This window comes from Monodon monoceros, unplaced genomic scaffold (assembly GCF_005190385.1).
Source record: "Monodon monoceros isolate NGI ecotype Baffin Bay Population unplaced genomic scaffold, NGI_Narwhal_1 Super_Scaffold_21, whole genome shotgun sequence".
Lineage (NCBI taxonomy): Eukaryota > Metazoa > Chordata > Mammalia > Artiodactyla > Monodontidae > Monodon > Monodon monoceros.
Window position 1 is genome coordinate 62,772,070 of NW_021703778.1, and position 14,488 is coordinate 62,786,557.

At 41.0% G+C, this 14,488-nt stretch overlaps 1 protein-coding gene across 3 annotated transcripts in view; it reads left to right on the forward strand.

Moving 5' to 3' along the window:
* FAM81A (family with sequence similarity 81 member A) overlaps positions 1-14,488 on the forward strand; it is a 76,206-nt gene that overhangs the window by 50,089 nt on the left and 11,629 nt on the right. For all 3 annotated transcript variants that reach the window (XM_029239105.1, XM_029239104.1, XM_029239103.1), the window contains 2 exons: positions 10,324-10,453; positions 12,316-12,422. In XM_029239105.1, coding sequence (XP_029094938.1) covers positions 10,324-10,453; positions 12,316-12,422 — 237 coding nt within the window. The remainder of the gene's footprint in view (positions 1-10,323; positions 10,454-12,315; positions 12,423-14,488) is intronic.

Below are 14,488 nucleotides of genomic sequence, written 5' to 3' on the forward strand. Positions count from 1 at the left end.
ATACATTGTTATTAACCTAAGAAAACCACAGTTGATTTCACTGTGTATATTTCCTGACGGGAGGCTTTGGTATCACACCTTGTGTCCCTCCCTGCATCCCCTGCCTACCCTGCCCTTGTACTTATAAAGGAACAGAAATGGTATATGCTTGTGATAAACAGTCAGAAATACTATGAAATACATGAAGTAGAAGAATGGAGGCTCACCAGCTCCTAGCTCTGTTTTACTTCTTAGAGGTAATTAATGTTAACAGTTTGGTATCTGTCCCTTTAGACTTTTCTCATACATAATTATAAGATAATTTATCACTACAGTAATGTAATGATTTGCAGTGTAATAATTACCTAACAGTGGGATTTTAATTTCACAAAGCATTCTACATGCTATTCTGCCACTTGTTTCGACATAACAATATACTGTGGGCCTCCTTCTAGTGTGCACACAAATCTGGCGTACTTTTTAATTGGATAGAGAGTATTCTGCTATATGTATGTACCATATTTGAACGTATTTAGCCACTCCTGTATTAATGGAAATTTATGTAGTAGTATTTGTGTTTCCAAGTGAGACAAAATATGAAAGCCAAGCTATAGCTAGTGCAAATGTGTGAGCCATGAGCTTCGGGATCATTCTGAGACCTTTTCAAGTAACTTCTTCAAACATAGTCCCTTGAACAGCTGTGTAAAGATGGTGAACTGGTCTGATGTAGTGATACCTGACAGTTTCTAACCAATAATCTTCTATTTGGATTGGAAAATAATGCCTTTCTATAATATGTTAAAACCTCAGATTTCCCCAAATACGATTTAAATTATGTTTTGCTTAAAAATTGTGAACTCAGAATTTAAAAGAAGGGTATTTGGTGGTGTTTTTAACCAGCATTTGTGGAGTGGGGATGATTTGTGAGGAGTAAATGAACTAATATAGGTCATGTATCTTGTACAGTGCATGGTATGTAGTACTATTCCTTAGAGTCATTCATTTGCAAATATTTATTGAGCCCCTACTACATGCAAGGCACTGTGCTAGGCACTAGGGTTTTAGTGATGAAAAAAGCGGTTGTCCTTCTTCCTTAAATGCAGCTTATATTCTTTCTAGCAGGAGAGAGAGACATTAAATGAATTATTGCAAAATAATTATTTTATTTCACTTATGATTCTGATTTGTAGATTTGGGGGGTGTTCTGTAGAAATGATATCATCTACAAATAATGACAATTTAATTTCTTCTCTTCTGATCCTCATATCCTTAGTCTCTTCTTCTTGTCATCTTGTACAGGCTAAAATGTTCAATACAGCTAAGTAGAAATTGTGGTAGTGGGCATCTTTCTCTGGTTTTCAGCTTTAATGAGAATACCTCCAGAGGTTTTCCATTTTTGGATGATAATCAAACATGGATTTATCAGATTCAGGATGTTTTCTTACATTCCAAATTTACTAAGAATCTTTATAATTTGCATTGAGTTTTCTCAAATGTTTTTTGCATCTGTTCAAATCATCAGATAATTTTTCTCTCTTAATCTGTTAATGTAAATTTAGCAAGGTGGCTATATATATTAATGTACAAAGGTCAGTTTCTTTACTGTAAACCAATAGCAAACAACTAGAAAACATACTTAAAATGAAGATACCATTTAAAATAAAATCAGAGAATGTGTAATAACTAGGCATAGATCTAACAAAAATTATTCAAGACTTCTTGAAAAATTTTTAAAATTTGATTAAGAAATAATAAGAGGGGCTTCCCTGGTGGCACAGTGGTTGAGAATCTGCCTGACAATGCAGGGGACACAGGTTCGATCCCTGGTCTGGGAAGATCCCACATGCTGTGGAGCAACTAAGCCCGTGCGCCACAGCTACTGAACCTGCGTGGCATAACTACTGAAGCCCACGCACCTAGAGCCCGTGCTTCGCAACAAGAGAAGCCACCACAGTGAGAAGCCCGCACACCGCAATGAAGAGTAGCCCCTGCGCGCCGCAACTAGAGAAAGCCTGTGTGCAGCAACAAAGACCCAATGCAGCCAAAAATAAATAAATAAATTTATTAAAGAAAAAGAAATAATAAGAAAACATTAGTAAATAGAAATGGGTATTATATTCAAGGGTAGGAAATCTTAGTATCTTTAAAAGTATCAGTTTTCACAAATTAATCTTTAGAATCAATGGAATTCCAATTAGAATTCAGAGTTTTACAGAGAAACTTGATAAGATGATCCTAATGTTTATATGTCAGGGTTAAGAGTAAAAAATATCCAGGACACTTCTGAAGATGACCAAGGAGGGGAGAATTGCCGTACCAGATGATAGCAAGACTTGTTATGAAACTACAGTAATCAAGATGGTATGTTGTTGGCTTAGGGATAGAGAAACTGAACAATGGAATAGGATAGAAAGTCCAGAAATTGAACCACACATGTCTGGGACTTTGGTATATGTGATAGATGGCACAGCAGATCAGTGGAGAAAGGAGTGATTGTTCTGTAAGTGGAGCTAGAAAATTTATTATCCTTATCAAAAAAGATCCTTTGTTTCCTGCCTCACACCAGATACAAAATCCACTCCAGATGAGTAAAGGACTTAAATGCTAAACATAAGACTTAAAACTTTTAATAGAAATATATAGATGGATATATTTTAGGCCAGCAGTCCCCAACCTTTTTGGCACCAGGGACCAGTTTTGTGGAAGACAGTTTTTCCACGGACCGGGGCAGAGGGGATGCGGTTTGGGGATGATTCAAGCACATTACATTTATTGTGCACCTTATTTCTATTATTATTACATTGTAATGTATAATGAAATAATTATACAACTCACCATAATGCGGAATCAGTGGGAGCCCTGAGTTTGTTTTCCGGCAACTAGATGGTCCCATCTGGGGATGATGGGAGACAGTGACACCCGAAGTGTGTTGCTTATGTCTAGTCTACTCCGTAATCTTGTTTCGGTTGCTGTCACTGCAGAAAACTCTGCAGGATGTTGGAAATGGAAGCAGGCTTTTCAGTGCTTTTGTGGCAATCTCAGGCTATTCCGCTTTCACCTTAATCCAGATCATATGAAATTGTCTCAGACATACTTTTAAGGCCACCGTCATTTGCAGTCTCAAGAAGTTGATCCTCTTCTAGCATGGACAAAGTCGCTTCACCTGGCTTATTCACAAATGGGTCGCGGATCCATTCCTTCCCAGTTTGGGGGTCTTTTGTGCTTGAGAGGTAATGCTCAAACTCTTCTGAAAGCTGAGATGGGTGATCATGCACCAGCTGGGAGAAAGAAGGCTCTGGCTCAGTCTCTTTCAAAATCTCTGCTGATGTTTGAAACATGTCAAAAATCCTAACGTTCACTCATCGCCCCCAGAATTCCAGTTTGGCTTTGAAAGCAGCCACCTTATCTGCCAACTTGAACACAGTTGTGGTTCTCCCCTGAAGTGACAGATTGAGTTCGCTGAGCAGGTTGAATATTTCTCGCAAGTAAGCAAGTTTTTTTTGTTTTTTGTGGGGTTTTTTTTGCGGTACGCAGGCCTCTCACTGCTGTGGCCTCTCCCGTTGCGGAGCACAGGCTCCGGACGCGCAGGCTCAGCGGCCATGCCTCACGGGCCCAGCCCCTCCGCGGCATGTGGGATCTTCCCGGACCGGGGCACGAACCCATGTCCCCTGCATCGGCAGGCGGACTCTCAACCACTGCGCCACCAGGGAAGCCCACAAGTAAGCAAGTTTTGTGACCCATTCTGTGTCACTGAAATGTGCTGCCACTGGTGACTGTTCTTCTGAAATCTCTGGAGCGGGTCTCGTAACTCAAAAACTCTGGCCAGTGACCTACCTTTAGAAAGCCATCTCACTTCTGTGTATAAGAGAAGACGTCTGTGCTCTACGTCCATCTCCTCATGGAGCTGCACGAACAGACGTGAGTTAAGGGCATGTACTTTAATGTGGTTGATAATTTTAATCACATCCTGCAAAACGTTGTTAAGTTCAGGTGACATTGTTCGGGTAGCCATCATTTCTCTGTGGGTGACACAGTGTGTAGACTCACATTCAGAAGCGACCTCTTTGACCTGAGTAGTGAAACCAGAAAGCCGTCCAGTCATGGCAGCCGCTCTGTCTGTGCATATACTGACACAAAATGACCAATTCAGTTTTCCGGATACGTAATCATTCAAAGACCCTAATAGTTCTGCAGCTGTGGTGTTGGTTGGCAACAAAAGTGCACATAACATATCCTCATGCACATCCTCCTGAAAGATGTGTCGCACAAAAACAAGCATTGTTGCCTTGTTGTCAACTTTGGTAGGCTCGTCAACCTGGATTGCATACCATGATGACTCCTCTCTAACAGTTGTGCCTTAGTATCCTCTGCTCTTTCATCAATTCATCTAGTTATGGTGCTAGCCGAAAGAGGAACACATGCCACCTTTTGAACTGCAGCCTCTCCTAAAAGTTCGCGACAAATGTCCTTAGCAGCAGACAGGATCAACTCTTCACCAACAGTAAAGGGCTTCTTAGCTTTAGCAATGCAGACACATTTCATGCTGTCAGTGCAGACACATTTGATGAAGTGGTGGCCTTCAATACTTGCTTCTGTTCTTCGTGTTCATGTTTTTTTCTTTTGAAAAACTCCAAAGCCTTGTCTTTTAATGCAGGGTGCTTGGTCTCCACGTGGAGAAGCAGTTTTGAAGGTTTCGTGCCTTTGTTGGGTAGCCGGTTGCCACATATTATACAAAGCGGGGCTTGGAGAATGTGAATCACCTGTTGTGATGAACCCATAATTTAAGTAGGACTCTTGGTATTTTCTTTTAAATGCAGCTTTCTTTTTGTTGGCAGTCTTAGAGGCTTCTGCTGTCTCATCATTGGGTCTTTTCAAAGAAGCTCTCCAGCAGCGTTTGTTTATTACTCGTTTTGGCTAGGGTTAGCTTGTGGGCTTACCAAAACTGTGACTGAGATAAGTGCACAGTGTGGGAAAGAGGCGTGGATGGAAGTGGTAAATAAAATAATGGGCGGGCCACGCGTGGACTAAAATAAGTGTTGGATTCTGACTTAAAGCCTGCCAGCAGATGCAGCTCTACAATTGAAGTACATCAACTCACTTGCCACTGTAAAGCCTGCCACCAGATGCAGCTTAATTGTCACTTACCATTCAGTAATAGGGTTTTTTTTTTCATAAATATATTTATTTATTTATTTTTGGCTGGGTTGGGTCTCCGTTGATGCACGAAGGCTTTCTCTAGTTGCGGCGAGTGGGGGCTACTCTTTATTTGGGGTGCGTGGGCTTCTCATTGCTGTGGCTTCTCTTGTTGCGGAGCACAGGATTTAGGCCCGCGGGCTCAGTAGTTGTGGCCCACGGGCTTAGTTGCTCCACACGGGCTTAGTTACTCTGGGGCATGTAGGATCTTCCCGGACCACGGCTCGAACCCGTGTCACCTGCATTGGCAGGTGGACTCCTAACTGCTGCGCCACCAGGGAAGCCAGTAATAGGGTTTTTTTTTTAACATCTTTATAGGAGTATAATTGCTTTACAATGATGTGTTAGTTTCTGCTTTACAACAAAATGAATCAGTTATATATATACATATGTTTCCATATCTCTTCCCTCTTGCGTCTCCCTCCCTCCCACGCTCCCTATCCCACCCCTCCAGGCAGTCACTAAGCACTGAGCTGATCTCCCTATGCTATGCGGCTGCTTCCCACTAGCTATCTATTTTACGTTTGGTAGTGTATATATGTCCATGCTTCTCTCTCGCTTTGTCACAGCTCACCCATCCCCCTCCCCATATCCTCAAGTCCGTTCTTTAGTAGGTCTGTGTCTTTATTCCTGTCTTACCCCTAGGTTCTTCGTGACATTTTTTTTTTCTTAAATTCCATATATATGTGTTAGCATACGGTATTTGTCTCTGTCTTTCTGACTTACTTCACTCTGTATGACAGACTCTAGGTCTATCCACCTCAAGTAATAGGGTTTTGATATGAGTCTGTAAGCAATTGATTTATTATGGTCTCTGTGCAGTCAAACCTGTCTGCTAATGATAATCTGTATTTGCAGCCACTCCCCAGCGCTAGCATCATCGCCTCAGCTCCATATCAGATCATCAGGCATTAGATTCTCATAAAGAGCGCGCAGCCTAGATCCCTCACATGTGCAGTTCACAGTAGGTTTCGCGCTCCTATGAGAATCTGATGCCGCTGCTGATCTGACAGGAGGCGGAGCTCAGGCAGTAATGTGAGCGATGGAGAGCGGCTGTAAATACAGATGAAGCTTCACTCACTCGCCTGCTGCTCACCTCCTGCTGTGCAGCCCGGTTCCTAACAGGCCATGGACTAGTACTGGTTGGGGGACCCCTGTTTTAGACCTTTAGGTAGCGGAGGATTTCTTCTTGATATAAAAGGCATTGATGGATTTGATTATTTTAAAATTTAAAACGTTGCTCATCATTCTTAAAGAAGAAAGTAAGAAGTTACAAATTGAGGAAGATATTGGATGGTAAAAGGTTAGTGTCAAGAATGTATAAAGACCTCATACAAGTTACTAAGAATAATGCAAACAACCCAATATAACAGTGAGTAAGAGACATGAACTGATATCTTACCAAAGAAGAAACACATATGGCCAATAAACCTGTGAAGAGATTCAACATCACTGGTTAATGTTGAGATGAAAATTTAAAAACATAACAATATATGCTTTTTTACACCCAGTTGATTGGCATCTGAAATATCTGACAATGCCAAGCATTAGAGAGGGTGTAGGTGCCTAGGATCTCTTACCCATTGCTAGTAGAAGTATAAATTAGTGGGGTCTGATATTACCTCCCCATGTTGAACATACACATAGTCTGTGATCCATCAAATTCTGCCTGAGATACATGGTTGTGCTTGTACCACAGGAGAGCATGTTCATAGCAGCATTGTTCACAAGGGCAAAATCCCAAAATAACCCAAAGTGCCCAGCAGTGGGAGTATGGACAAATAAATTGTAACAAACAGTAGAATGTTATTCTGTAGTTAAAATGAAGAACTACGGTGGCGTGTAACAATATAGTTGAATCTTAGCAATAAGTGAAAACAGTAAGTATCAAAATATTGCATATGACATAATGGCTTTTTAAAAGTTGAATTCAACTAATGCACACATAACATACTTTCAAGAAATATATATATGTATGTATATATACACACACATGCATATGTGTGTGTATGTGTGCAATATAGTCTTAAAAGGAGAACAAGTGAATGATGACAGGATTCAGAATAGGAGCAGTTATTAGAAAGTAATTAACTGGGGATTCCCTGGTGGCGCAGTGGTTGAGAGTCCGCCTGCCGATGCAGGGGACACGGGTTCGTGCCCCGGTCCGGGAAGATCCCACGTGCCACGGAGTGGCTGGGCCCGTGAGCCATGGCCGCTGGGCCTGTGCGTCCGGAGCCTGTGCTCCGCGACGGGAGAGGCCACAATGGTGAGAGGCCCGCATACAGCAAAAAATAATAATAATAATTATAATAATTAACTGAATGAAGTGAGCCATGCATGGACTAATGATGAGAATGTGTCATGAAACAAGGATTAAGAGGTTAATGATAATCAATAGTAATAATAATAAATGTTTATTATAAGAAGTTCAGTAAAAGAGAAATATGGGGCATCCTGAAAGTGTGTACTTGCTGTACCTGATCTACTCTGGGGGCTCCAGGAGGGCTTCCATAAGGAAGTGACTTGTGTGCTTAGCTTGAGGGATGAATAGTAACTAAGCAGGTGAAAAGGTCAGGGAAGAACACTGCAGACGGAGAGAACAGCCTGCATCAAGGCCTTGAAGTGGGAAGGAGTGACATAAGTTCAAAGCCCTGAACTGTAATCAGTGTGGCTGAGGGCAGAGGGAAAAAAGGGGACGGAATACAGGAGATGATGCAGGGAGGTAAGTGGGTTGGGACCAACTCTTTCTGAGCGTTTTAAAGGATTCTCGTTTTATCCTAAAACAGGAAATTGTTCAAGGAATTTATACAGAATTTAATTAGTTTGATTTTTCTTTGCTCACACTTTTGTTTCTTTGGGGTTAATTCCTAGATTGAAAGGTACATAGAAATATATTCATGTTTCAAGATTTGGGGTATATGCTGCCAAGTTGCCCTCAAGAAAGCTTATAAAATATACTTTTCCACCTACAGTGTGCGATATAGCATGATTGTACAAATGCCAGCATTGAGCATTAAACATTAAAAAAGATTTCCAGTATAGAAGGATAGTGACATAATTGTTGCTTTGTGTCTATTTTATTATGAACATTGAAATTTAGAAAGTGCATATATGCAGTTTGTCAGATTGTGTTTTAAAATATTAAAAAATATTTTAGTCAATATTAAACATTTTTTTATCCTAATACTTTTTTTTTCTGTTACTTCCAAAAAGGACTATAGCATTTTAGCCAAATGATTAAGCTAAACAAGTTGTTCAACTTACAGAAAATGTGATTCAATACCAAGTAAGGACTCAAGAAGTTTGGAATAATTGAACTGGTAGCTTACTTTCTTCAGAGTCTACAAAACAATAAATTTTCCAAAAATTTTCTCGGTTTGCTCACTGTTGTTTCTTACATCCTACTCCTTCTCTCTGGGTGTTCTTTTCTTCTTACTGAAGTCTATTATTTAATGACTTTTTCAGTATGGCTGTGTGGGTGATACGTTTCTTAATCTTTGTATGTCTAAAATTGTCTTTATTTTGTACTTATTCTTGCATGACAGGTTGTTTCCGCTCAATCCTTAGAAGCTGTTTCTCCAACATCTTATGATATTCATTGTCTTCTGATATCTACTGTCTTCTGATATCAATTGTGTGCTGTCAATCTTACAGTCAGTCAAAAAAGTCATTTTGTCTTTAGTCTCTGGTAGCTTTTAAAATCTTTATCTTTATCATGGGTTATCTGAATTTCACCATGCTCTGTTTATTTTTACTTATGCCACTTTGTATTCATTGAATACTTTAAAACACATGTCTTTTTTCAGTTTTAGAAAGTTGTCAGCACTCACACCTCAAATATTGCTTTTTTGCCATTCTCTCCATTTTTTCTTTTGGGACTTCTCAACCTCTCTTTGACTTATGTTGGCATCTCTTTATTTGTTCTCCATCTTTCTTAACTATTTTTTCATGTTTTGAATCTGTCTGTCTTTGCTGCATTCTGAGTGAGCTCCTTGCTACTATCTTCTAATTCACTGATTTTATCTTCAATCATGTCCAGTCATGTTTGTCAGCTCTATTAAGAAAACTGTTTAGCTTATTTCTAGGATTTCTCATTTTTTTCTCTTAACCCCTTATTCGTTTTTCATCTCTGCTTTTTAAAAATAGTTTAGAATTCTCTTGATGGATGTGAATCTATCTTTGATTGTTGAGTACTTTAAACATTTGTATTTTAAGCTCATCTGATCCCAGGCCATACATGTGAGTTGAAGGAAACTGGCAGTAGGAAGAGTAGAGGCCACAGGAGTCTGGGCTCCTGTAATTTACTTATGCCTTTAGGACTGTTAAGCCTGACGTCTGTATATCCCTTTCCCTCCAAGACGGAGTGCTGCACATATGCCCACTTCTATGGCTTGGTGTTCATGATGGGCTGCCCAGATTGCATGGTCACTCAGTGACCCCTGCTTAGGCATGCAGTCTCTACTGGAGCCCAGTAGCAAGCTGGCTGCTCCTTCTCAAAGCAGGAATGATTGTGTTGGAACAGGGCATGACTTTGCTCTCAATTCCTAGGGGGTCATTCTGTGACTCTGCTGTTAGTGTTTGACAGAGGCTTCATAACCCAGCTTATCTGCCGCAAATACTTTGGGCACCTTTGGAACTGCCAAGTTGTAAGGCTCAAGGGCAGAGCATCTGGGACCAGCTGTAGAGCCTTCTGCTCTGGACCACACTTAAAGCATGTAGCCTTACAGGTGGTTTGGTAAAAGGTTAGGAATAGTACTTTCAAATGTGGTAGAAGTTGCCTCCAAAATCCAAAGAGGCCCCGAACCTGAGAGGGCGGAAGTGGTACTACAGAGCGACAGACCACATCTGGCTCACTGTGTAAGCTTTTTGTAATTGGGCTCTCACTGCATATTCAGTTTTGTACTCGTGAGCCTTGTAAAGACTTTGTTGCTTTGATGGTTACATCTCTAGTCTTATTAAGCAACATCCCTGTGGTTTAACTTAAAAACCATAATGAGAGCAGCTCTCCGAATTCATTCAGAACTCTGTTACAAGGCATGATTCATAGTGCAGTTTCTTCGAGTGCAGTCGTGCACTTTATAGTGTGTAAGGATGCTTTAGCGCGTGTTTGAAGACTTTGATAACAATTATCTTTGTCGTTTGCCCGGATAGATGTGACGCCAGCATAGCCAGACTCTCTGCTGAGCACAAAACGACCTACGAGGGGCTCCAGCACTTGAACAAAGAGCAGCAGGCTGCCAAGCTGATCTTGGAAACGAAAATCAAAGATGCAGAGGGACAGGTATGACCTGTTTCAGGTACCTTTTTGAAAGTGAGTATTTGTTCTTATCGAACAATAACATGGTGTTGATTATTTCCTGCCTGAGAAACTAGGTAGGGCACCCAGCATAAGCATTCCTTTTCTTCTTCCTCCTTCTGTTTCACTGGAGTGGCCCTTTGTGAGTATGCGACCAAAATGGCAAGATTTTTCAGTACAGTCCTAATTTTAAAGATTCTTTCCCCTCCTTCAAACAATTAACATGTTCCAAAACTTCTAAATTATATCTCCAAAACTACCTCTTACACAGGTAAGTGATCAAAGCATTGTTTTACAGGGCACTCGTCCCAGTTGGGGCTCAGGAAATAGATACTTTATTCATGAGACTTACGGACTACCTCATCACATAGTTTGTATGTGGGAAAAGATTAAAACAAAGCTAGAGAGTAGGCTGGCTAATAAATTTCAGAGTATTCCATCTTGCAATTCACAGATTAATTTCTCAAAGCAAAACTCTTGGCATTTCAGTTTGTTTTTTGGCTTCTCCCCTTTGCCATAATGGGGCCTATCTTCTAGGACTTTCCCTACAGTGTCGGCCTTACTTGCTATTCTTCATTTAAAGAGAGACTGTTCAGTAAAATGGGGTATCTAGTCAATTTACTGGGTTAAACATACTTGTGTGCTAGCTACCTCTGATAAGGATCTAAAGCTACTTATGTAAAAAATAGTTATTATAAAACCTTGAAAAAAAGAATAAAATGAAATTACTCCAATAATTTTCTCTAAAGAAATGTGAGGACAGAATTATTAGATCAGAAAATAGATGCTAAGGAAATACTAAGCTTTCTAGTAGCCAAACTGAGTAAAAAACATATAGAAATCCATAAAAAGAGATATAATTTTTCTTTGTTTCGGATCTGATGAATACTTATTCTGTGAATCTCGAATTAAGGAACATTGAACATCAGAATTTTTGCAGAAAATAAAGGCATTTCATAAAGGGCTAGTTTTATATCATTCAATACATTTTAATAAAAAGACAAGGGAAATGGATAGGTAGTGGGACAAAGGAGTGAGAGGGGTTATAGTTTAAAAAGTATATATTCTGGTAACTTAACTTGATATGGAGGTAAATCTGGGACCTTGATGGAATTTGTAAGTGATAAGAATTCCATTCTGTGATTAGCAACCACACTAATGGTAGAAATTCCAAGGTAAAAATGACTTACATTTTATGCCAGCAGGGGGAAGTAGTGCTCCTGGGCAGAAGCTGGGCTTGCTCATCAGAGACCTGTAGTTAAGTGCTCAGTGCATGATGAATATTTTGGCAGTGCTACTGGTCTGATTTTTTTTTTTTTTTTTTTTTTTTGGCTGTGCCACGCAGCTTGTGGGATTTCAGTTCCCTGACCATAGAATGAAACTGGGCCACGGCAGTGAAAGCCCAGAATCCTAACCACTAGACCACCAGGGAACTCCTTTGGTCTTGATTTATTTATTTATTTATTTTCGGTATGCGGGCCTCTCACTGTTGTGGCCTCTCCCGTTGTGGAGCACAGGCTCCAGACGCGCAGGCTCAGCGGCCATGGCTCACGGGCCCAGCCGCTCCGCGGCATGTGGGATCTTCCCGGACCGGGGCACGAACCCGTGTCCCCTGCATCGGCAGGCGGACTCTCAACCACTGCGCCACCAGGGAAGCCCCTGGTCTTGATTTTTCATGGGTGTGTATAAAAGAAAATGGAAGTGGAGAGATGAGGTGATCTCCTAAATGAATTTATGAAATTAGATTGAATTTAATGCCATTGATGAGAATACAGCTCACTAATGTTTTCTGAAATTACCTCTGAAAAGGTTTGATATGACATTTACAAGCGAAGTTTCTTTTCCAGATTTCTCAGCTTTTGAACAGAGTGGACTTGTCGATATCCGAGCAAAGCACCAAACTGAAGATGTCCCACAGAGACAGTAACCACCAGCTTCAGCTTTTGGATAATAAGTGAGTAATCAACTTAGAAACATCTGTTTTGGTTGAAGTTCTTCATGAGCTTACTCAATACTATCATTTTTTCCCTTTTGGTTTTTATTTATTGCACAAGCAAAGTGAAAACCATAATGGAAGTTCACGGGAAAATTTCCTTGTAGCCTGTTGCCACTTTACCTTCCTAATTATTGTTTTTAGTGATTGGATAATAACCCATCTGTTTATCCAACATATATTTCTTGAATATGGCCTAGGTGCTGAGGATCCAGTAATGAAGAAAAACAGGCTCTGTTCTTATCCTTGCAGAGGTGATAGCCTAGGGATCTGATGAGTATTAATCGAATAATGACCTAAACACAGCACACTAAATATGGTGCATGCCATATTGTCACTAATGGCGATAAGTGCTTTGAAGGAAAGGTACGTGGTTGTGGTACGCTGAATAATGGTTCCTCCAAATCTCGCCACGTTCTAATCCGTGTGACTATTATATGGCAAACAGGGACTTTGCAAATGTGATTAGATTAAAGATCTTAAGATGAGTAGATGATACAGTGTTATCTACGTAGTCCCTAGAGTCTCTATAAGAGGGAGGCAGGAGGGTTAGAATCAGGAGAGAAGGCCATGTGACAACAGAAGCGGAGATTGGAGTGTGATGTGCTATGAAGATGGGGGAGGGGGCCGTGAGCCATGGAAGACAGGCGGCCACTAGGGGCTTAAAAAGGCGAGGAAACTGTTCTCCCCTCAGAGCCTCCAGAAGGGACCACCTCTGCTCCAGTGAAAACTGATTTCAGACTTCTGGCCTTCAGAACCAAAAGGGAATGACTGTGTTGTTTTAAGCCACCAAGTGTGTGGTGACGTGTCACAGTAGCCGTGGGAAGCTAATAGGGTGGTGCTGTGAGAATGAGTAACAGAAGCCTGGTTGTGGGACCTTCCGGAGGAGGCGATGTTGGGAGTGAGAGCTGAAGCACGAATGGCATTCACGAGGAAAAGAGTGAGGTGAAGACACAGGAAATGGAATAGCCCGTCGTGGGAGGAATGTGACATGAGGGAAACTGCAGGGTGCAAAGGGGGCTGAACAGAGCGTGCTGGTGGGGAATGAGGCTGGAGAGGAGGTGGGCCCGCATGCAGGGCCCTGTAGACGGTGTTCAGGACATCTTGTTTCTTTCCCTGGAGCAATAAGGAGCCGTTGGAGGATTTTAAGCAGATTGGGTGATATAGTCAGATGTATATGTTATTTTTTTTAAATGGCCTTGATTGCAGTTGCAAGATGGATCACAGGGGCTGAAGCAGAGGTGGGGACGTCGGCTGAGGGGGCCATTGTTGCAGGCGTCTAGGTGAGAGAGGTCTGCACCTAGGGGCCGCTGAGCTGTCTAGTTAAGAACCGTCTAATGTGTTATACTTTGCATTGTGTTTTAGTGACACTTTAAACTGGACTTGCCCCCACTGAAACTCATCTGCTGCTCTTCTGCTCAATCACAGAACCATACACTTTTCCCTGTCTTGAATCTTCATGAGCTTTGGCATTTTCCTGCCAAAGCAGAGCCAGTAGTGACCATAGATGTGTGTGTGTGTGTTTGTTTGTGTATTTGACTTATTATATTTTTTTAAAGATGACTTCAGTATGGAACTTTGTTAGAGGCTTGTGGAAGTTTTAAATTTATTATTCTCCTGGTTCTTGTATCTCATTCTCTCCATGCTTAATGCCATTTTAGGGTTATGGCTGATTTAACAGGAATTCTCTTACGAAAACCATGTTCCCTTTCCTCTAATTATCTGTATTTATATCATTACTGAGTTATGTCACTCTTTCTCATAGATTCTGCAGTCTTGCCAAGTACAGAAAGATCTCCCATCCCCTTCCTTCCATCGCACAGGAAGAAAATAAACATCTTAGTATTTTTTCTTCCTTAGTAGATATTATTAGCAGTCATGAACATCTTTCTTTTTCTTCCTACAATTTAAAGTCCAGAAGTCTAGACACAAAGGCTGTTCACAGAGGTAAGGGGACCAAGCCTGGGGCCTGTGTAAGGTAGAAGGACAGATTAGAGACCCAAAAGGTAAAACCCTGGTTGGATGAA